The 23,686-nt window shown below is 35.7% G+C and overlaps 1 protein-coding gene across 1 annotated transcript in view; it reads left to right on the top strand.

Moving 5' to 3' along the window:
• The window catches only part of TRAF3 (TNF receptor associated factor 3), an 84,368-nt gene that overhangs the window by 54,005 nt on the left and 6,677 nt on the right, over positions 1-23,686 (top strand). The window contains exons 4-11 of the mRNA XM_032234718.1: positions 2,724-2,982; positions 5,429-5,480; positions 8,019-8,123; positions 9,086-9,253; positions 11,284-11,364; positions 14,593-14,667; positions 17,424-17,516; positions 20,670-20,810. Coding sequence (XP_032090609.1) covers positions 2,741-2,982; positions 5,429-5,480; positions 8,019-8,123; positions 9,086-9,253; positions 11,284-11,364; positions 14,593-14,667; positions 17,424-17,516; positions 20,670-20,810 — 957 coding nt within the window. The 5' untranslated portion in view covers positions 2,724-2,740. The remainder of the gene's footprint in view (positions 1-2,723; positions 2,983-5,428; positions 5,481-8,018; positions 8,124-9,085; positions 9,254-11,283; positions 11,365-14,592; positions 14,668-17,423; positions 17,517-20,669; positions 20,811-23,686) is intronic.

A 23,686-nucleotide genomic window follows, 5' to 3' on the forward strand; every position in this document is an offset into this window, starting at 1 on the left:
CCTCGGTACACCCATGTTACACCTATCCTCCGCGAGCTGCACTGGCTACCGATTGGTCTCCGGATAAGCTTCAAGGTGCTAGTCGTCACTTATAAAGCCCTTCATGGTATTGGACCTGGGTACTTGAGAGACCGCCTGCTGCCAATTACCTCCCAAAGACCCATTAGATCACACAGGGCTGGCCTCCTCCGGGTTCCGTCTACTAGCCAATGTCATCTGGCTACGACCCGGGGGAGGGCCTTCTCTGTGGCAGCTCCGGCCATTTGGAACGAACTCCCCGCAGAGATTTGGACCCTCACCTCTTTCCAGGCCTTCCGAAAAGCCGTTAAAACCTGGCTGTGTCAGCAGGCCTGGGGTTGATGAGTTCCCTTCCCCTCTCGATTTGTGTGGCTGTTGGTCATTTTTTTAAAATGCCTGTATTTGTTGTTTTGTTGTGTTTCCCTTTCCCCTTTGGGTTTGTGCGCCGTCCTGAGTCCCATCGGGAATAGGGCGGCATATAAATAAAACTAAACCTAAACCTAAACCTAAAGAGAATTACTGAAGCTCAAACTGGTTTCAGGATCAATATAGCAAATTATGCTAGAGCATGGAAAAATCTTAAGAATATCAAAAGAACATTTACATCTGCTTTATTGACTAAAAGAAAACATTTGATTGTGTTGATCATGACAAGCTGTGGAGAGCCCTAGAAGACCTGCGGTACCATCAATCTAACCAAGTTGGTGCAGTTGCTGAACACAAATCAGGAAGTCATTGTATGACCATCATATGGACACACACACACAGACTGATTGAAGAAAGAGGAAGAAGTGCTTCAAGGTTGCATTTTTTCACCTTTTTTATTCAACCCGTATGTCAAAATGATCATGATAAAGCTGGAACTTGAAGAATCAAAAAATAGAGTAAAGATTGGAGGAAGGAACGTCAACAATCTTTAATATGCTAAATATAATCATATCCTCAGAAACCAAAGAAAGACTGGAAAATTTGATCAAAAAGATTAAAGAAGAAAGCAAGACATTTGCTGATGCTCTTATGATCTTCCTGAACATATAAAAGACTAAACTCATGACCACTACAAAAATTAGAAATGTGTAAATAACAATCGATAGTGAAAAAATTGAACATATGCAAGAATTCACTTTCCTAGGATCATTAATTGATCAAAGTAGGGAATGAAGTCCAAAAATAAAGTATATAATCACATGTGTCACCCAACATTGATGAATATAAATTGAGTATGGAAAAGCAAGGACATCAGGCTGGCAAATAAATGCAAATTAATATGCACTATTGTGTGCTCCATTACTACTTATTGTTGCGAAAGTTGGACCATGGAAAAACTAGATAGGAGGAAATTCGACTCGGTAAGCAAGTACAGGAGTGTATAAAATCAAACATCTCACTGGAAGGCAAAAATCACAAAATTCCATCTTACTTATTTTTGCCATGATGCAATTCACTGGAAAAGGCAGTTATGCTCAGAATGGTCAGTGGTAAAAGAAAAGAAGCTGCCAAAAACATGGCTAGACACCATCAAAGCTGATACCAGAGCACAAAACAATTGAAAGAAGCCATTCAAGATTTGAAAATGTGGAGAGAGTTGGTCCATAGATTTGCCAAGTATCAGAAAACAATTGAGCAGAAAGCATCAGTACAGCTAGTTTTACAGAATTGAGAACTATTGTGCATGTTTTTGATGTAGCAAATGTTTTTCATGTACTTATGGTTGTAGTACAAAATAAGACATATGACATGTCAGAAGGAAAACTCTGGATACATTAGTTTCCCCTTTTGCTTTTATTAAGATGACATAAATCTACTGGAAGAATTAAATACCACTAATGTAAACTCTGATTTTGTGGAATATGTTTGCAACTGCAACTTTATTTGAAATGTTGGAATTAGTTAAAAAGAGAGAGAGTAGATGAATCATTCTAAAATTAGTGGCAGGAATAATTCATGTGAATTTCAAGAAAGACAATAAAAATCAAGAAACGTGAACCCATAGAGCTATAAGAGATATATTTGTTGTGTCTATCTTCTCACCTTGAAATGTGACTTAAGTACAATTGGGAAAGTTTACCTAATGCTGTTGAGAAGGATGAGATGGCAGCAGATGTAATACATGCTCTTTACCTGCCAGTTATAAGAAATACCACTATGTTGCCTTTCAGGAGCTGGCTAATCTTGATCCAGGAATAAGGTATTTTGAGTTGATGAAGTGCAGAAATAGGACAAAAGGAAAGAATTAAGCTTTTGCACAAATATAAACAAAAGGTAACCATGTCACACATAGTTCACTGAGAGCTAAAATGTTCCAGTTCCTTAACTTCATTGATTTATTCTTAGTGCAGATATGCAAGATTAGTGACAGCATTGCTCCTCTCTGTGACTATTAATGACCCTAATACTTAGGAACCGTAAGGATGAACAAGCTGAAAAAATATTGGTATTCACTATGTCTACTAGAAATTATATTTCAACAGGTTGGTATGAATGAAAAATATTAAGTTTGAGGTGATAGGTGGTTACTTGATTATGAATCATTGAGGATTAAGCCTTATCCATGGATTGGCCCATGGGAGGAAGTAGTATGATTTCAAGCAAATGCAAGCTTTATCTGTGCGTTCATTTTCATATGAATTGTATACATAAAAGATTATCCTTTATGTTACTCTTAATATGTTTAATTATTGAGCATACATATGTTTTCTTTATAGTATTTATTAATTCCAACATGGATGGAAGCAAGAAAGCAGACCCTCCAGTTTTAGTGGAAACAAAACAGCAGAAGGCAAATCCTGATCGCCACCCTATGCCATCCATTTATGTACCAGAACAAGGTGGTTACAAAGAAAAATTTGTGAATGCAGTGGAAGACAAATACAAATGTGAAAAATGTCATCTCATTTTGTGCAATCCAAGACAGACAGAATGTGGGCATCGCTATTGTGAGACCTGCATGAGTTCTCTGTTCAGGTTAGTCATTCTTTATATATATATATGAACTGGTTTTAAAAAAAATGAAATTTAAGATTTTAAACCTGTATCTCAATTCTTTCTTTCAACTGACACATTAAATAATAATAATGTATGCATTAAGTACTTGCAGAAAGTCTGAGACACAATTCGAAGTAAACATAGGTTAGGTTTGTATTGAGCGATCCATTACTCATATTTAATATTAATTAATAAGGTCACTGTAGATCTTTCCCTCTAATGCAGAGGTTCTCAATCATGGCAACTTTTAAGATATATGGTTTTAATTCTCAGAATTTCCCATAAGTAGCTGGGGAATTCTGGAAGTAGAAGTCCATATATTTTGTATTTGCCAAGGATGAGAAACATTGCTCTAATGTTATGCTACACTTCAAAACATTTCTAATTCCTGTTGCTTCCAGAGCACCTTAGAAAAAGCGTATGTATTGTTATAAATAGAAGCCACTACTCTTCCATGAATTAGGAGATGATTAGAATTGCATTGACCATTCTGATTATTTACATCTATAATACAATATTGAAAGAGTGTTATCTGCAGAAGAACATTTGAACTCTTTCCCCCAACCCAAAAGTAGGATAGCAATGAAATATCCAAGGAATAATTTAATTTTAAATTGCATGTGTGTGATGGTGATGGTTGATACAAAGCTTACAGGAATTTGAAATATTGCACTGAGACTGAAAAATCGAAACATCTGTAATTACTGAATGGACAGAAAACATCAATGTGATTTTTACAGATGTATAGAAAAAAAAGAAATTGAAGGCTTTTACAGTAGCTCGGGTTCAGTTATTGTTCTTGGTAGGTCCTAATTACAAATTTCTGCCATTAGGTTCACTGCACAGATTTTAGATATTTTGTCGTCCTTGATCCATCCTTAAATATACAGATATCAGAAAGGTATCTTCCCGATTTTCCTGATAAAATTGATTTTGTATTACAGCTTCCTAGCTGATCGTTTTCTGATATAAAATGTTTAGCATTAGTATATTACCAAAATATTTTCTGTCAGAAAATAATAAATGAATGTAAATTTAAATATATAAAATCTGAAAAGAACAGAAGGCATTTTAGTACCTAGCATCCTCCTGGCATTGTTGCTTTACATGCAGTGGCCTTCCTGAACAATGGATTTCAAAATATTATTTTCGATGATTGTATTTTTTTTTCTTTTTGCAACTACTAAAATAAATGACAGATGTGCCATAATGATGATTTTCATAATAGTTTTTCCTTCCCATTTCTGGCGTTCATGTTAGCATTCAGTGATAAAGCTGTGAAGCTTTAGTACTTCTTTGGGTCATTTGAGGATACAAATACAAGAACTACCAATGATTTCTCAGTGACGATTACTGTTCAGTAATCTCTACGACATAGCAGTTCAAGAGAACAAACAAGACGCTCAAGTAGATTCAGCACGGACTAGAAAACGATGCGACCTTTCTGCTATTTGGTCTGCTGCAGAATGTAGTTTGTAGCATTGTGCTTGTACCCGAGGAACAAACAATAAAGGGAAAAAATACAGCCAGTGCAGAACTGTTGCTTTTAAAATATAAGGTTTCAAATGGACTAAAAATGGTCAAGGACTGTAAAGATGCTAGCTGTTATTCAAATGCTGGACAAACAATTCAGTGTAGTATTATAACAATTATTGCTCTATTTTAAACAAGTGCCATCGGAAATACTTGGTTGTCCACATACCATGCAAAAATTTAAAAAATACACATGACAATCATTAAAAAATCTATGTAGCAGAAGGCAAACTAATAAAGTTGTTTCCTTCTCACTTCTTCTAATCTCTTCTACTGATAACTACCACCTCAGCTTAATTCTCTTTCTTTCCAGACGAATAGCATGTTTTTCAGCTAAAACACTGCTCTAAATTTTTAATCTCCAAGAGTAAAATAGACCTCTCTGGGACCCAAAGATATTGCTGCAAATACAGATTGTATTTGAGATTGATGTTTTGCTTCCTATTTATTTACTTTAATAGTAAAGAATGTAGAAAATTGGTGGAACAGATACCCTGGCAGATGCCAAGAAAGGTGTACCCAAGTCTGTGGGCTCCCATAAGTGTCACAAACAGAACCTGTGATTTATGTGTTTACATACAAGAACAATGAAGCAGTTGTGTTTATAAAAACGTATCCTGAATTGCAAAAATCAAAATTTACATTAACAGTAATATTGCTCCAGTCTAGTTTCTCTTTGCTTTGTATCTATCCCCTTGGTCTCTCTGTCAACATACATCAGAATGTCATTAATATTAATCCACTCATCTCCACATCATTTCTCCCATTTTCTGATTTCACTCTCCCTCCCTCCCTCCCGCCCTCCCTCCCTCCCTCCCTCCCTCCCTCTCTCTGTAATTATATCTCTATAAAAAATTATTATCTAAAATCAAGGGTATTTTTTCTCTTCTAGTTCTACAAGTCCAAAATGTACAGCATGTCAAGAAACAATAGTGAAGGATAAGGTATAAATTTCCCCCATAATTTTGCCATTTTGCGTTGCTGCTGTTACTATTACTAGTGTACTTTGGTTTGGTTATATTTTGAAAATCCATTAGAAAAGGGCTTTGTGCTATGTAAATGAATCTTTGCATTTCTTAGCTGCAGAGTTTTTATGAATGCAGTTATTGAATGAACAGGTCTTTTTAAAAAAAAAAATTCTGGGTTTTCCCCCTGTGGCTTTCTCTAAAGCTTCACCTATTCAATGGGTTGTAAATAGTACTTGCCATTTTATTTTTATAATGTATTACACAAATAAATAATAAGGTTGGCAACAGACTTCTTTTTGAACAAATACAGGTGGTCTTCGACTTATTATCACAATTGAGCCCACAATTTTCATTGTTAAGTCATGATGGACATAATGTGGATCCACATCCAACCTTTTCTGCAGTGGGCATTAAGCAAACCCATTGTTCGCAATGGGGCTTTTTTTTTTTTTTTGCCAGAAGCTGGAAGTAAGTGCCAGAAATTAGAACTTAAATCCAGGTCAGAAGTCCCTTTTTTGAGATCTTTTATAATGTTGAATGATGCTCAGTTGTCTATAACTACATATACAAACATTTCCTCTGACAATACCCATTAAGGGAAGCTGTTCTTTATAAATGTACATGCATGCAGATAGCCAAAGATAAATGTCCAATCCCCAGAGGCAGCAGGAGGAAAACATTTAACACTAAGGCCTTCAAAAATAGATATGATTGCTCTTCCACAAGGAAGCTGCTTTGCATTATGAGAATATATATGGCATGCACACATGACTGGGAAAATACTGAAAAATTAAAAATGAGGAAGCATACAGTCCAGTATCCTTGCCCATTTAGTGCCTTTAGTTGTACTGCGTATCTACTCCACAGAAACTGAAGCCTTGGGAATCCTGGCATTTGTACCCTTAACATTTGAGGAGACTAGATTGGAGTTCAGTTTGCTCTTTGCAATATTGGCCAACCAAACTCACTGACAGACACAAAGAAAGATATTATATATTTCCTGTGATAACCTCCAGCTGATATTCAGAAAGTGATTGGGAGTTCCATTGAGCAGACATGACCAATTGCATTTTGCACTAGTAAAAAAAATGTGTATTTATCATTTTAAAGAAGAGTTCAAATCAGATTCTGGCAATTGAAAGTTAATACCATTTAGCTCATGTTTCTTTGTTGAAAAAACAAGTCCAAATGTTCTGCTACTATATAACAAAATAATAGGGTGCTTTAGAGGTTGCAGTACTACTTTAGTGCCTGAACTGCTCTTCTATGACATTAATTTTGATTTTACCTGCTATAGCTCTTCCTTTATATATATTTTTTAATCTGGACTTCAAATTGAGCTGGTTGTGTAGCATTTATCATACAGAACATTGCTTAGTGCACAATCTTGTTATCTTATTCATTTCTCTGCTCCTTAGTCACTTGTGACAGATCCTTATTACTCTTTATAGATATTTTTATTGCCTCATAAAATCTACTTTAAAACCAGTAAGCATTGACATAAGGTCTGCTTTTCTATATATAGTCTAAACTCACCTTATACATTTTGTGTCCATATGTATTCCAATAAGAAGAGGGTAGACAGTCCTTGGAAATATACTTTGCTTCAGCTATATATGTGACAGCTATGAACTTAGAGAACTATTGAAACAATTCAAAATCAGTCTACAGCTGTATAAATAATATATGGCAGGGGTCCACAACCCCTGAGCCGTTGCCCACTACTGGGCAGTGGCCTGTTGGGAACAGGCACACATGCATATACGCAGCTCTTATTGCATGATCAGTGGGCTGGCACACATGCGCACAGCTCGATTTGCAAAAGTGGTTTTCTTCTCTCCCCCCCAAAAAACCAGGTCACCAAGCCTTAAAGGTCTGGCAGTTAATCCTTGCATGAACACAAAAAGACTAGAGTTGAAAGATGTGTTACTTTTGTCACCTGACTCTTTGAAGGGTCATAAGCAGCAGGTAGGAGAGGATAGGTAGTATTTCCAATTTCTATTGAATTATGGTTTTCTACTATAGTTGGTATTAAGAAAAGTTGGAAGTACCCAGAAAGTCCTAAAGGTTACTGAAAATTTCCTTGGACTCCATATTTTTTGGTTTAAAGACATATCTGTAGCAACCAATCTTTAATGTGGAAAAAATGTAATTGCAATTTTCTATGGCTAAAATGGGGTATTTGTTCATTTTCTCACATTTTGGACTGAGTCAAAAAATAGCTCAACATTTTCAGATTTTACAAAATATATCTTGTTGTGCAAAGAAAAGAGAAGTTCTTGTATTGTCAGTTTGTGGCTGTATAGCAACTGCCTTCAAAATTTCTTACTCTTAGAAAATGTTCTAAAATAGTTTGTCAGATTTCATGTGAATTTATGTTTATATATTTTAATTCTCTAAGAGAAGTTTATTTATCAGAATGTAGTTATTTGCATCAAGAGGGTTAGTGCCAAAGTGATAAACATTTAGATCATCACTAAAATTATAACTCTATTAAATGTCTGTTAATTCTAGATATTTAAAGATAATTGCTGCCGAAGGGAGCTTCTAGCCCTTCAGATATTCTGTAGAAATGAAAATAAAGGTTGTCGAGATCAATTGACCTTGGGACAGTTGCTGGTAAGTAGCTAGAAACCTTCCAATATGTTTTTTGTCTCCCCCTCTCCTTTCATCATTGAATGGTGATTATATGATTTGTGGTGTTAATTGAACCTAAGTTACACATTGCTTTAACAAAGAAACCCACATCAAAGGTGTAATGTATGAAGTAAGTTAAGCCTCTTGACCAGGAGTGTTAAACTAGCGACAACACGTCAACTAAAAATATAAAAACACAGTGAAAAATCACTATTTTTGGATACTAAATTCTTAAGTACTCCATCCCCAATAAACTTTAGTAGTATACTTCTGTCAGTGTTTTGCCAGTAGTCCTGAACTTAGGACCACAATTGAGTACAACATTTCTGTTGCTAAGTGGGACAGTTGTTAAGAGAATTTTACCCCATTTTTACAACCTTTCTTGCCACATTTAAGTGAGTCACTGAAGTTTTGAAGTTAGTAAGGTTGTTAAGTGAATTTGGCTTCCCCATTGACTTTGCTTGTCAGAAGGTTGCAAAAGATGATCACGTGACCATAGAACATTGCAACTGTTATAAATATGAGTCAGTTGTCAAGCATCTGAATTCTTATCATATGACTATGGAGATGCTACATCGATTGTAAGTGTGAAAAATGGTCATAAGTCACTTTTTTCAATGCTGTTGTAACTTGGGTCACTAAATGAACTGTTGTTAAGTCAAGGAGTACCTGTATCATATTTTAGCACTGCTGCTGCAATAAGATTCAGATGTTTCTGGGTGGCAATCTCAAATTTATTGGCAACCAGGCATTTGTGTTTATTTCTCAGCTGTTAATATAATATTAACTTATATTTTATGCCCAAGGAAAAACAAGGGGGAAAAATATTTTGAATTTCTTGCAATCACTAAATAAAGTTTATAGGATTTATTATCTTTAAATTGATAAATAAACGGAATGTATTATCTTTTGTGTATTGGTGACTTAGTGTTTGTTGGTTTCAGACACATCTAAGAAATGACTGTCTCTTTGAAGAACTCCCATGTCCTCGTACTGATTGTAAAGAAAAAATACTGAGAAAAGATTTACCAGATCATATAGAAAAAAACTGTAACTATCGGGAAACAACATGTAAATACTGTAAAAGCCAAGTACCAATCATTATGATACAAGTAAGTATGCCTTCTTAGAAAGCAGAACAACTTTCCAGGAAACTAACTATGGTGAACAGGGTCTTTTGAAGAATCTGGGAGCCGTTAAGACAGACAGTTCATTCAATGTCATATGCACTCTCTTAATATAATAACAATGAACTTTTTCTCCATTGTTTCTGATTCATTACAATTAGCAGGCTTGTAAATGGGATTGAATGAAAAAAGTCCAAAAGGCTGAAGTCTCCTAAGGTCACTTTTATTGCCTTGATTGAAAAGTGGAAGAATATTTTTGATATGATTATTTCAAATAGATAACCATGATTTGGATAGCAATCTCTCTAAGTATAGGGGTCCAGAGTAATTGTCTCTCTAGAGGCTGTAATTTGAAAGCTGCCTAAACCAGGGGTCTCCAACTTTGACAACTTTTAAGACTTGTGTACTTCAACTCCCAGAATTCCTCAGCCAGCGAAGCCAAGGTTGGAGACCCCTGTTCTAAACAGTTTACAAACTGGGAAGTATATGCTCTAAGAAATGATGCTGCAGCATTTGAGCTTCATTTAGAACATTTGGAAATTCAGATTTCTTAAACCTTTCATTCTGTTGATTCTAATAAGGAGTACTCAATGGCTATATTTGTTTGGGGGAAATAACAAACGTATACCATTTTTCCCCAAATCAGAGGGAGTTCTCATACAATAGAGCAAACCAATTGATTTTTTCCGTACGGTCATAAATTCGAGGGCTTAAAAATGAAGAGGGAAGGCGGAAGGAAGCTGTATGGGACTGGGGGATGGAATGAAAGTTATACAAATAAGCTTTGATATTTTTCTGCTTTTGATAATTCAGAAATTTGTAGCCTCTACTTGTTCTGCAAAGTAAGAAATATCAGTTACCTTGAGGATTTGCAATTCAATGAATAATTGACTAGTATTTTTGGCACTGATTACTGATATTTAAAAAATAATAATTTAAAAACAATATCACATAATTGTACATAGGGAAGGGCAATCTTTATCAACCTGATACCTGATTGTATCTGTTAGTTGTAACTTTGATTACCATAGTAGCAATATTAAAACCTTATTTCTTTAGCGATTTCTTTGCAGATTTCAGGATTTAAGGGGACAAAATGCATGCCTGTAGCCTTCTAAAGTCTATATTTTTTACTCAAATTCTCAGATACAAAAAATAAACCCAGTTGTGTTTTGCTTGAAACAAACCTCTGTTTGAAACATTCTGTGCTGCTTACATCCTATTGAAAAAGAACTTGAAACAGCTGAAGGGTCCATGTATTTGTTGGAGCCAAATATGGAATGTTTCAAGCTCTGAATGAAATAGTAAGAAGTGGTTGTGACTGCCTTGCTATCTTCTTTTTATCACAGTGCTGCAGAAATAGGAAGGATGCACAGTTGCGGAAAAATCAGCCAGTGTTTTAAAACTATCTGATATAGGATGAATTGAACCATTTCTAGGGACAGAGGGGAGGGGGCAGTGGTAGAGAAAGGGAGAGAGAATAGGAGAGAGGGAGAAATGGTAAGATAGTTGTTAGGGGTAGGATACTTAATGGATTATTATAAAGTATCCACTTTATTATTGTTCTATAAAACACTGCTATAATCAAGTGTTGTTCTTACAACTACAGACATACACATACACATTAAAAAGTGATATGTACATATATGTCATACATCATCACATTTGCACACACACATGCATATACATCTTGCACAACTAACAAGCAAAATGCATTATTAGAAAATTATGTCAGGGTAAGATCATTTGTGCACATTTATTTCCAGATAATGGAACTCAAGATAATGTACATTTTGTTCAAACTTGGAACATTTGAAATGAGAAGTTGGAGGAAGAAACATTTTGTGCCTCTCTAAAAGGCAGAAGTTTCAGTCCTACAAATAAATTCTATTGACAGGTTATAAATTCATGTTATTTGTTTTAAGAAACAACTTCTTCACCATTTTATTTTTTTGTCCAAACAAATAATTATGAATGTACAAGTACATGACATGACTTTTCTTATTGTTTCTTAGAAACATGAAGATGCAGACTGTCCTTCTGTAATGGTTACATGTCCTCATCAGTGCAGTGTTTCAGCACTCCTCAGAAGAGAGGTAAAAAATCATATTGCAAAGCTTTTTATGAAATCAGATAAGCAGAATGTTTTGTTGAAATAGTAATTTGCAGAAGCAGTTCCAATACATTTGAAAAACAAGAGAACCATTCTTTCTATTGCTGACATTAACTTTGAAGGTTCTAAGCTCCCAGAATAAAATGCTGCAATTTTCTTAAATAGATAAGTAAACAAAAATCTGCATTGATTGCAACAATTTTTTCCATTTACCCTTATTATACGCTGCATTAAAACTCTTGTCACAGATATCAGAAAAACTTGATTGTGCTTTGTAATGAATGTATTATAAGAGAATTTAAGTGTAGTGTAATTGCTTGGTAAGTTTAGAGCCATTACACTAAGTTCATAATCTCTCATTTTTGCCTTATAACTTACATTAATCAATCAATCATGAGGGCACAACATTTCTAAGAAAGCAGCATACAAACTTTTATTTATTTCCTCCAATACTCTCTTTGATTTGAGAAGCTATTTGTACTAGGAGCTAAAGTAATATACATGTAATGTAATATCTAGCCCAAATACCTACAACCTACATTAAAGATAACTCATTCATACAGGATGAAAATTCTCCTCAAATGAAATTTAAAAACTACCTTTAGAGATAGAGGAGGGGTTTTTGTTTGTTCGTTTGTTTGTTTTGGTCTGTCTGAGCAAAAATCAGTACAAGAGATATATTAATCATTCCTTGGCAATATTTCTCCAGTTCTTTTGGGTCATTTTATTCCCAAAGTTCTTTTCCAAATGAACTCCAAAACTGTCTTGGGTTTTTAAAAAAAGCCCTGAAGGTAGATGTTTTAGCATTCCTGCCAAACAATCCTGCCAAACAATTTTTCTCTGCAGTTCAAATGAATGGTAATGTCTTGTATTACTATGCAACTGATTGAAGTAATGTGATGCTTCACCTTCAGTGTGTATAACTATAATCATATTCATTGACCCTAATTAGAAAAAAATATGGTATGATGAGTGTATTTATTGGTCTGAGATTAATATCAATGTCTTCTTTTGATAGAACATTTATTAGAGGTCTACTCGACCCAATGGAAACAGGTTTCAATCGGGGGGGGGGGCGGGGAACTAACTATTCAGAAGATGTATTTGAATTATGTGTAGAATAAGCACCCCACAATGCTTAGTATTTACACTGAAGTTAATAAGGTTTGGTGGTTTCATTACTGACTGGGAAATAGATTTCAGTCAGAAATAGACTTGTGCACTTCAACTCCCCAAATTCTTCAGCCAGACCTCTATAAATGATCAGGTTTTGTAATAAGCAAGTAATGTTTAGAATATTTAATAAATTCAGAAAAATCATTACAGTTGAATAAAGCTTATATACCAACATCATAGTTGAGGTTATACTTTTGTGGGAGAATTTTATTGAGATTAAATTATAAACAAAGTTTATCCAAAATTTTCTGAAATGGGAGAAGTAGCTATTTTATTTGGTTCTATCTTATTACTTAAGTCAGCTGGTTTACCAACAGTCAAATAGTAATCTCTTCCACTGCCTTGAAAATCCCCCACTAATATGAAAACTCCAACCAAAAAATATGTGTAGGACAGGGGGCATGAGTGCATAAAAAATGGAGGTAGCTTTCTTTCTATGAAGCTGACCAAGTAAAATTGTGAGGTCTGGAATAAAAAATAATGTTCAGGAAAATGAATTTGTGCCATTCTCTTTACACTGAATAGATTTTTCTCTAGATGATGTTATTCAATTTTAAAGAATTACTTCTTGAGCAGTATATATATAATTACTGTAGGAAGTTATATTTCTTGGACTTTCTCCCCCTCAACTTCTATAGCATCTTAAAAAAAATTCTTAATCTTTACAAAAATGGAAGCATAACCTATGTTACCTGCAGTTATCCTTATTCTGATGCTGTGAGGTGAAGCTAAAACTGTTTTTTGTCATTCATCTATTATATGCCATAAACGAGAAGTTGATCTGTGGAGATTTTACAGACTCCATGATCCTGAGTCATATCTCCAATAGATGCAAGCAGAGAGCTGAAGAACAAGGCATGTTAGAGACCACTGACATTGTATCAGACAGCCATTGTTTCAGTGTAGTCAGTATTCAGTGATCCTTTAGAGCAGAGGTGTCAAACTCAAGGCGTGCTTAGATCTGGCCTGCCCTAGAAAAAGCAAAGGACCAGTCCATGGTGCCTCTGCCAGCAATAATGGAGCTCGGGAGGACCGCACGGAGCCCTGCTGGGCTCTGTTTTCAGCCACAATGGTCTCCTGCAACTTTCCGCCAGTGAAAACAGAGCTCAGGGAGGCTGCACATGGCCCACCAAGGTTCCGTTTTCAGCTGTGACGGCCTCCTGGAGCTCTCTGCCAGCGAAAATGGAGCGGCATTCCCAAGCTCTGTTTTTACAGAGTGAAAATGTTGAGTGACATTGTGCTGGCCATGTCCATCCTGGCCATGCCCCCCTGAGCTCAAACACAACCTGATGTGGCCCTCAATGAAATCGAGTTTGACACCCTTGCTTCAGAGGATCCAAAAGCTTTTTGTGGAATAATAAAGACCATTTCTTTATTTACTATTTGACATATCTACTTCAGTCTCCATTGCTCTTAGCTATTATGATAGTTTTATATATATATCCATATATATATGCAGTGTGAAACAACATGTAGTTACTTAAACAACTTTTATTTCTATGTGCTGTTTTAGTAAATACAAAATTTAATTTACAAATGTACATGTTTGTTTCATGCAATATTTGTTTAAAGTCTCTGTCAAAATGTTCTATTTTCTTATCACTGGAATTTTGCATGAAAATCTGTTTTGAATTAAAATTTGGGAAGCAGCCTGAGGGGGAAGGATGTGCATTAATACAGTGAAACCTCTATCCAGAATGATTGGCCCACAAGGTTACTTAATGTGCCTTTTGAAAAATTGGCTTTTCGATAAAAACACACTGAAATCCTTTTGAAATTAGCTGAAATGATTATTTGATTAGGTTTCACTGTAAATGTGTCAATTTGTATATTCCACTGGAATGTTCCTGTGATTACATGTGTATGTGTATACTCTCAAGTACAACTGGAGGTAATATGAACACATGGTTTTAAAATAAACTAAAACCAATCAACCACAATGCAAACCTATATTGCATTCCCTATATATTTTTAATCTTATTGTGCATACATTTTCCATCCCCCCAAAAAAACTCACATTTTTTTCCTATTACAGTTGAATGCACATTTGTCAGAATGTATTAATGCCCCAAGTACCTGTAGTTTTAAGCGTTATGGCTGCACTTTTCAGGTCAGTATATAATGATTTATATACTTGATGAAAGTCTGCAATAAGAAAATATTATTAATAACTCTCTCGACTGGACTTGATGTCTCTTGTTATCCATGAAGAGAAAATGCATCCAGTTGCTTGAGTGATTAAAAGCTTCGTATTGGATTTATAGTAATGTCCTTTTTCTTTTTTTTCATACTATAGAAATTTAAATGGTTTCAAGAACTTTGAATATCAAATTTAGAATATGGAAGACACATTTTTAAATTCAATAAAGCAGACTTTAATTATTTCAGCTGTTTCAGCGATACATTTTTTCTTTAGAAAAGAAACATTTCAATTCTTCCTGTTTGAGTGGAATGAAATTCATAGCAAGCTAAAAACGTGTATAACTTCCACTGTTGTGAATTTCGCTTGGATATATATTCCACATACAGTAGATTCAGAATTTAGTGAATTGTGCTCAAGAAAACTAAACATATTAGCCCAGTACAAATCTTTTAGAAATATTATTGTAAGTGCGAACAGACTTGTCTAACTCTTTTGACAAAGTTAAATTGGCAAAAACAAATTAGTATAGTAGAAGATGGGCTCTTTTTTTAGCAAGGCTATGTTATGTATATAATTTAAGTTGTGCAGTACATGTTTTTCTGTAAATTGCTTATTTGATATCAGTGTTAAATTCCAACAAGAGAGTAATATTAAAAAGGCTAAGGGTAAAGAGTAGCTCACTGAAATAAAATCCCTGCATGTCTTTTTCTCTCTCTAATCTATCTTGTAGACATGTGACCTGTGGCTTAACCTTATTTATTTGAATATTAACTGCCCTTTTTAAAATCTAATGTTGAATCCACAGAATACTTTGTCCCCCATAGTTTAACGCTTTTCAATATTTTGGAAAGGAAGGGTAGTGTAATCCAAGTTCCATACAGAGCTATCATTCTCACTGTTTAAAATGGGGCTGTATTTCCATGTAATGATGTTATAAGATCAGTAAGGAGTAACAAGACAAATAAACTATTTTCTTCTAAAAGGCTCTAGACACCAAATAGCTTTGAGTGATAAAATAAAAACATTAAGTGGTTTGCATGTAACACATTTGCTCTAAGAAGAAATAGACTGTGATGTTAGCATTGCTTCCCATTCCTTCTTTATTTTTATGTTGTGTCTTTGAAACTATATGTGTTTACCTATAGTTTGAATATATTAAACACAATGTACATATTGACATAAGGATACTACATTTGCAACTTATTCTACATAATAATACTTTATCAAAATGGTATGTGTACTAAAGTATGACATAAAGGAAAGGCAAATGCAGCTTTTTCCTTAAGTACTCCATATTATAATTTCTTTTTCAATTGTATAAGATGCAGAACTATATTGTGTCTACAGCACTGAAGTGTTCTGTACTTTCCTTAGAGTAGGGAATTTTATTTTATTAAAGCAGGCAGTGCTGCTATTTCAGGGGGTAGATGAATTGGGTCTGACTGTTTTCAGTCTATTCAGCTCAAACTGCATGTCTCTGTACAAACACATTTTGATAACCTAGAAATTTTGATCCAGTCCATCAAGTTTTGTTCTTGTGGAATTTTAATATAACTAAGAAAATGACTGCTACAACTGTTGCCCTTAAAACCACACTGTTAATAATGTCCAACTGCTTGTCCTTCCTTTCTTCTGTCATGGATAGAAGGTAATTGAATTGAAACTCAATTTTTATAACTTCATGGACATATCCATGTAGTTTTCTTAACAACAGTAATGATATAATATGCCATTACCTTCTCCCTCCAAGCTTATAGGTCTCAGATCTGCTGGCGATCAATGGCAGCCCAGCTGACCTTCACCAATCTTAACTGACTAATACTTTGAGATTGATGCTGCCAAGAAATTTAAAACCATACAAACATTTCAGAGCCAATAGTCTTGTTATCTCATCACTCCATAACCAACTATATTTTTCTAGAAAAAAAATCATATTTTCTTCCATGGAAAGTGGTATATAATTGTCATTAATAACTTTATTAACGGTGAATTTGTCTAGACTCCCTTTAAGTTTATGTCTGTCATATCATATAACAGTGGCTCTGTAAAACATTTTTGGTTTGTCTGACTGAATCTCTTGTAAATTATCTTAATTGGATATCTCCAGTTTTACTAGGATGAGAAAGAGAAAAATGTCATTTCCTCTACTCATTTCTCTATAATCATGTACAAAGATAGAAGCACCAGCACCCACTAGTTGGCTTTAATATAAGGTCTCCCAGGAGAGTTTGCTATAAAGATAAGGGAACTTAACGTTTGCATGGTAAAACAGTGAAAGGGAGAGATGGTTTAATTGAGAATGAATGGATGTTCACAATTAATCAGTTAAAAGAAATATTGGGAACACTACAGCAAGGCAGGATTTTTGACCCTTTTTGAGGTAATTATTTGCTATTGAGCAGCATTTCTGGAACATTTTACTTTTAAAAAATATTCTACGTAACCTTCAGTTAGATAAAAGATTCTGAAATGTGATTTGAAATAATGTTAACGTAGTTGTTATGTTTTTAAATTTTCATTTTTGGTGCATCACTAATTATTGGAAAGTTGGATGTGTTGTTATTTGTACTGTTTTTCTATTAAAATTGGTCTTCAGTAATATGTTTGAAAAATGCATCAGTGGGTTAATATACAATATTGTTCAATTATACATGGGCAAATGCTATACTTTAGTGTAGGTTTGCTAAGAAATGAAGCTGGCTAAAATATATTCTTTGTCACAGGGAACAAACCAGCAAGTTAAAGCACATGAAGCCACCTCAGCAGTGCAGCATGTAGACTTATTGAAAGAATGGAGTAATTGTCTAGAAAACAAGGTACATCTCCTGCTCACGTTATCTTTCATATTTAATATATTTTACTAATGAGCACAGGTAAAATTCTGGAATTTAAAATGATTGTCTTCAGTTTTAAATGCAATAAAATGACTTAAATTTAAGAGCAAATCCAAACCAAGCTGCCTCATAGTTAAAAATAAACATTGAAGTAGTTTTCTTATTCATATTGTGCTTTTAGCTGGATGCTTCTCATAAAATACTTCCCATTGGGTTCATCTCATTTAGAAAAGAGTTGGGGACTTTTAATAATAGAGCTGAAGACTTTTATCATTTACAACTGATTAACCATCTCTGACAGAGGCTGTGCCAGAAAATGTTACTGCATTTCTGTTTTTTTATTCCTCATAGAACTGTAATGCATCATTCACAGAATTAATTTCTGCTATATTTTATTGCGAAGTAAGGTTTATTCTACTTGTTGGATCATGAAATTGTATACTAAACTTATCTATAATTGTTCCAATTCCAGTCCTTTTCCTTTTTGTTCTTTCTTCTTTACTCCCCTTATATAACAAGTATAATAATAAATATAGTACACTCTACCATATACATTTTTAACATTAGACTTCCTTAAATATACATTATCAGTAGTCCTATGTTATATAGCAATGAAATAAACCCACCAGTCATGATGTTAGCTTCCTTGCATCCCAATAACAGGAGTCAGTATTGGCTATTTAAATTGTAGCAATCAAGATGTTAGCTAAATCAATTTAAAGTTTATTTCTGCACTTCTCAAAATCATTAATGCCCATGCAGATGTCTGGAATATTTGTGTGTGTTCTCTCAATACCTTAAGTACTTCAGAGAGAAGGAATGAATATCACTGCTGATATTGGAATTCTCTTTTCTACTCCATCTCTATCCCCACTTAGGGAAATGCCAGAGAACATGTTTTAGACAGTTGTGCTTCTATTCTGTTGTTTCTGATTAAATGGTTTGTCTGTGTTCCAAGAAAAACAGGCAAAATGGAGAGATGGCATAAGTCATCTTCATATGCAATATTAACAATTCTTCTAGAATATTAACAATATTATGCAATATTAACAATTCTTCTGGAACTAGTCAAAGTTCTCAGCTACCTCACCAAAGTACAGTTTCTGTTCTAGTATTCTGTAAACCTAGAATATCTCAGTAACATAATAGGAAATATATAAAAACACTGTTTTCTGTTCAAGGTGACTCAAAGGTAGAAGTGATATCTAACACAGCTGTTCAGATGAAAGGCAAGTACGTGGTTTAGAGTGCATGAGGATACCCCTGCCATATCCATCTGCAGTCGCTTAAAGCAGATTTATCTTTTCCCAGTAGTGCATAGTTGTTCCTTCACAATCCTGAGAAAAGATGTGCTTAGTTTAAGGAGTTGCAGATAGGTATTCTGAAACATTTTTTGTCTTTGAATCTCAAAAGAATAGCCCTGGGACTTGACATACTTAAATTGCAATTAAACAATGGTTTCTTCAGAAACGTGGGCTTTGCCATTTTTGTTGGAAAACAGTTTTGTATGGGTAGAGCCAAGTTACAAATTCAAGCCTTACTTTTTTTTCCAGACTGGCTTTCAAGTGTCAATATTGATAATCTTAAGTGAAATTTGAACCTGATTCTCATCGTTAATAAAGCTTTATGTAACATTTCTTTCAAAATACTTTTCTTTTGATTTAGTTATATTGGATTTCAACTCCAAAGTGATTTCCAGATAGCATGGCCTTTGATGAGAATTGGTCAAACATCTGGAAAGCACCAGTTTGGGTAAAATGTTAATATGTGAGAAGTTAGAAACATTCTGTTATCCGGGTTGTCTTAATAAATAGAATACGAAAAAAGACACAGGATATTACGTTATGCTATTGCACATTTGGGGACCTGTTAGATTCCAAGAGCCCAAAGCAATAGAGTCCAGTATTCAGTTAAAAAAAAAACCTATCTAAAGGGTTACAGATTCCAGCGCCATATTACATGCAACAAGTACCAATGCACAATCTGAATATCTTTATATACATCCTTTCTAAAATAGTCAGGAATCATCTCATCTCTTGCAAATTGTATTGCCTTTGATATTGTGTTGTAGCTTTGTCATCCTAAACTAGAATATGTGAACAGGTACACTGGGTGTTCCCTGAGAGAATTCTAGAATAAACACTTATTCATAGAGCTGAGATTAGCAGGGGAACTTAGTATGAATATAAAGCAGTACTTCTGGGGTTGTGAATGATACTTGTGTGATCCCACCTTGGAAGGTTACCTAATCTGCCTGAGGCTGGCTCTGAAACGGTAGGAAGTAAGCTAAATAAAAGTTTTTAGAATTTTTCTATGCCTAGGCATACATCTTCATTTGTGTGTTCTGTTTTTTAAAGTTCAACATTCTACAAATACTGTTTGGGTTCCAGAGCAAGGTGTTAGGAGAACATCCTCTTTTTAAAAAAAAACAAAGAAGGGTTAGTTGATCTTACATAGTTTAATTACTAACGGTAGAAAAAAATAGATTTTGTCTATTTTTGTGTTTTTACTGTTATGAATAATCAGGGCCAGGTTGAATGGATCATAGATGTTTATCCTTAGCAGTTTTCAATAAAGTTTACTTTACATGAACATTTTTCCTAGTTGCTCTCAGTTTTAAATACAGTATATAGAATGTGCCTTTGGCAAGACAAGAGGGCTGAATTCCAGGTGCAAGATATTTTTAGGGAAGAAAATACAGTGATGAACCATGTGCAAATTCTCGTGGGGGACACATGCTGTGAATAAAATGTACTAGTTAGCCATCTTTTATGAAACTGTTCAAAAGTCTAGAAAGTTGGCTGAGAATTTCAAGGAAACAAAAGCATGGATTGATTACTTTCTGGGAATATCAACAAAGCTTTTCCCTCTCATTTTTTTCCTTTGTGTGATTTCATTCATAAAATTATTACAGGCTGATTTTGGCTTTCATCACTTGTAGTTTCACTTAATTACTACATATACAATAGCTTCAGTTCTGGACACAGAACACATCCCCAGTAGGTTTATTTTGTTTAAGAGACAAAGCAGGATGACACAATTATCTCCATCTTACTTCTTTTGTAATTCATTGATCATGAGAGATAACTGAAGCTTTTCCACATTTGGAGGAATAATTTTAGGTTTTTTTTCCAGGTGGCCATGCTCCAAAATGAAAGCTTGGAAAAGAACAAGAGCATACAAACTTTACATAATCAAATCTGTAGCTTTGAAATAGAAATTGAGAGACAGAAGGAAATGCTGCGAAGTAATGAAACTAAAATACATCACTTACAGGTAAAATTTTGGTTTTTCTTCCATTAAAAAACCCCAGAAACCATCTCCTTAGGTTTTGGTTTTCATGTTGAAGAGTAGTCAAGTCTGCAAACCTAAACACTTCCCCACGAATAAGCTTTCCGTGAATAGATACCATGTTTCCCTGAAAATAAGATAGGGTCTTATTTTCTTTTGACCTCTGGAATAAGCACTTGGCCTTATTTTTGGGGAAGTCTTATTATATTTGAGGTGCAGAAGGTGGCGAGCGTGGTCACCTCATAGCTGCTGCTGTGTTGCAATATTTTCAGGGAGGGCTTATTTTGGGGGGAGGGCTTATTTTAGTGCATGTGCTCAAAAGCCCAATTGGGCTTATTATCCAGGGAAGTATTATTTTGGGGAAAACAGGGTACGTGTTCAGGAAAACAGGGCCGTGCAATGTAGATGCACCTTGATAGCACCTTCTTGGTTATCTTCAAGAAGTTTAATGAAAACACAGGTACAGCTTTTATGCTGAGAATGTATATCATTATTTGTAAATCCAAATGTGTTTAAATGTCACTTTTCTACCTCAAATAGCGGCATCCATTTATTAATGTAAATTGTACACATATTATATGTATGTTAGGCTGATGATTATTGTTCATGACTTTCTTTTTTCCCAAGACAGTGGGTTAAAATAATAAAGCGCTCTACATATTTTGATTATTTTTATTAAAGAAAATACATTCTGGGCAACTTTTTTAAAATGATTTTTTTGTGGCAAGAAAGGCAGGGCATAGCCCAATTTATGTACAGCTGTGTTATTTAACGATCTATTGAGGTCATATTCTAGTTCATATGTCTTGTTCAGCAATTTTATATCTTTTTAAAAAAGTCTGTGAAAATGCGATATTTTCCCTGAATTTTCAAATGTTATCATTATGGAAGGAAAGTCATTCTGAAATGCCACTGTAGATACTTTTCAGTATGGTTCTTCCGTGATACAATGAACGGAAAGAATTTGAGAGTATCTTTCTTTTTTTCTATAATGTGTGAGTAATTGAGAAAAGTAGACTTCTTTGTCTATACCAGGGATGCGGTGGCTCAGTGACTAAAACACTGAAATTGTCAATCAGAAAGGTCAGCAGATCAGTGGTTCAAATCCCTAGCACCGCATAATGGAGTGAGCTTCCGTTATTTGTCCCAGCTTCTGCCAACCTAGCAGTTCGAAAGCATGTAAAAATGCAAGTAGAAAACTAGGACCTTTGGTGGGAAGGTTGCAGTGTTCCATGTGCCTTCAGCATTTAGTCATGCCGGCCACATGACCATGGAAAGGTCTCCGGACAGCGCTGACTCTTTGGCTTTGAAACGGAGATGAGCCCCCTAGAGTTGGGAATGACTAGCACATATGTGCAAGGAGAACCTTTTGTCTATACCAATGATGGCTAACCTTTTTCTTGTTGCGTGCCCAAAGTACATGTGCACACCAACATTCCCGTGTGCCAGCACCCATAATGCAATGCGTGGCCTCTGTGCATGGGCGGACCCCCCCACAAATCTTTCCCCATGCACATGCGCACACCGCACATGCGCACACCGCACATGCTTCCTCCACCCACCCCTGTTTTGGACCAACCTTTGCTGGCACAAATGGCCTGCTTTTGCAAAGGCAGCAGCAGCTCCTCCTCCTGGCAGACTTGCACTCCAGGCAGTCAGCAGGACCGCGGAGGAGCAAGCCACCTAGCCTGCTGTTGGCATGCCGCCCTTACAGAAATGCTCCGCTCTGCCCATGCAGCCCGCCCCTCTCAGGGACCACAAGCTGGCTTGCCCTGCAGGGCCAGTGAAGAAAGCTGCGTCTCAAGTAATAGCATGGTGGCTTGCAATCTCAGAGCAGCTTGAGCCGAGCTCGACCGTGTCCTCACCGCACGCATAATACCACACCATGCACCCTAGTTTGCAAATTCAGCCCTTGAAAATCCTTAAAATTTCCATGCTGGATGCTGCCCAGAGTGAGGCTGGCAGGAGGAGGAGGAGCCAGCCAGTGAGTGGGGCAAACTCATTTGGGAAATGAAAATCTGGAGTGGCTCCCCACTTCAAGTCATGGTTGAGGTCTGATGTTCTCCAGTTAGGAGAGAGCCAAAGCCATTCCGGTCTTTGGTGCCAGGAAGCTTCACAGGGAGGCCTGCTAGCACCAAAACAAGGGTCGCCCGTGCATGCCCGGGGGTGGGTTGGGGTGGGGAAGCATCAAAAACAGGGCCTGGGGGAGCTGTGTCGCACGCCCCCACTCCCTCTGCGTGCTCTCCCCCCCCCCCCCATGCATGCATGTGCGACCTACTCCCCCTACTCACCATGCCTCCTGCCAACACCAGAGACCCAAAAATTAGCTGGCTGGTGGGTGGCATGGGCATGTGCAGTGGATCTGATCTGGGCGACTACTTACATGCCAGCAAAAAGGGCTCCGCGTGACACCTGTGGCACGCGTGCCACAGGTTTGCCATCACAGATCTATACCATTAACCCTAAATTTCACTATTTCTGCCTGAGCTTTTTTGAAGTCGTGTGTGTGTGTGTGTGTGTGTGTGTGTGTGTGTATGTACTAAAATTCCCACTATGTGGCTTGTTTAAACTTACAAATAAGGCATAATCAAGTCACATAAAAGGCAAAAAGTTTTCTCTTGCTCTCCTAGATCAAGATGAAATTATCTATCCTGGCCAGTTATTTTACAACTCATGGGTACACTTGATTAAATGAAATAAATGAATTGTTTGCTTAAAAATCTTAACCAAATATTAATATAATATGTAAAATACTATAATTTGAAACTGATTAGGAGTTATCATCAGTGATGGGAACTGATCAAGAATGATTCAGAAGTCACTAACCATTTTATTTTGCGTGCTTTAATAATATAGATGCA

This window comes from Thamnophis elegans, chromosome 1 (genome assembly GCF_009769535.1).
Source record: "Thamnophis elegans isolate rThaEle1 chromosome 1, rThaEle1.pri, whole genome shotgun sequence".
Classification (NCBI taxonomy): domain Eukaryota; kingdom Metazoa; phylum Chordata; class Lepidosauria; order Squamata; family Colubridae; genus Thamnophis; species Thamnophis elegans.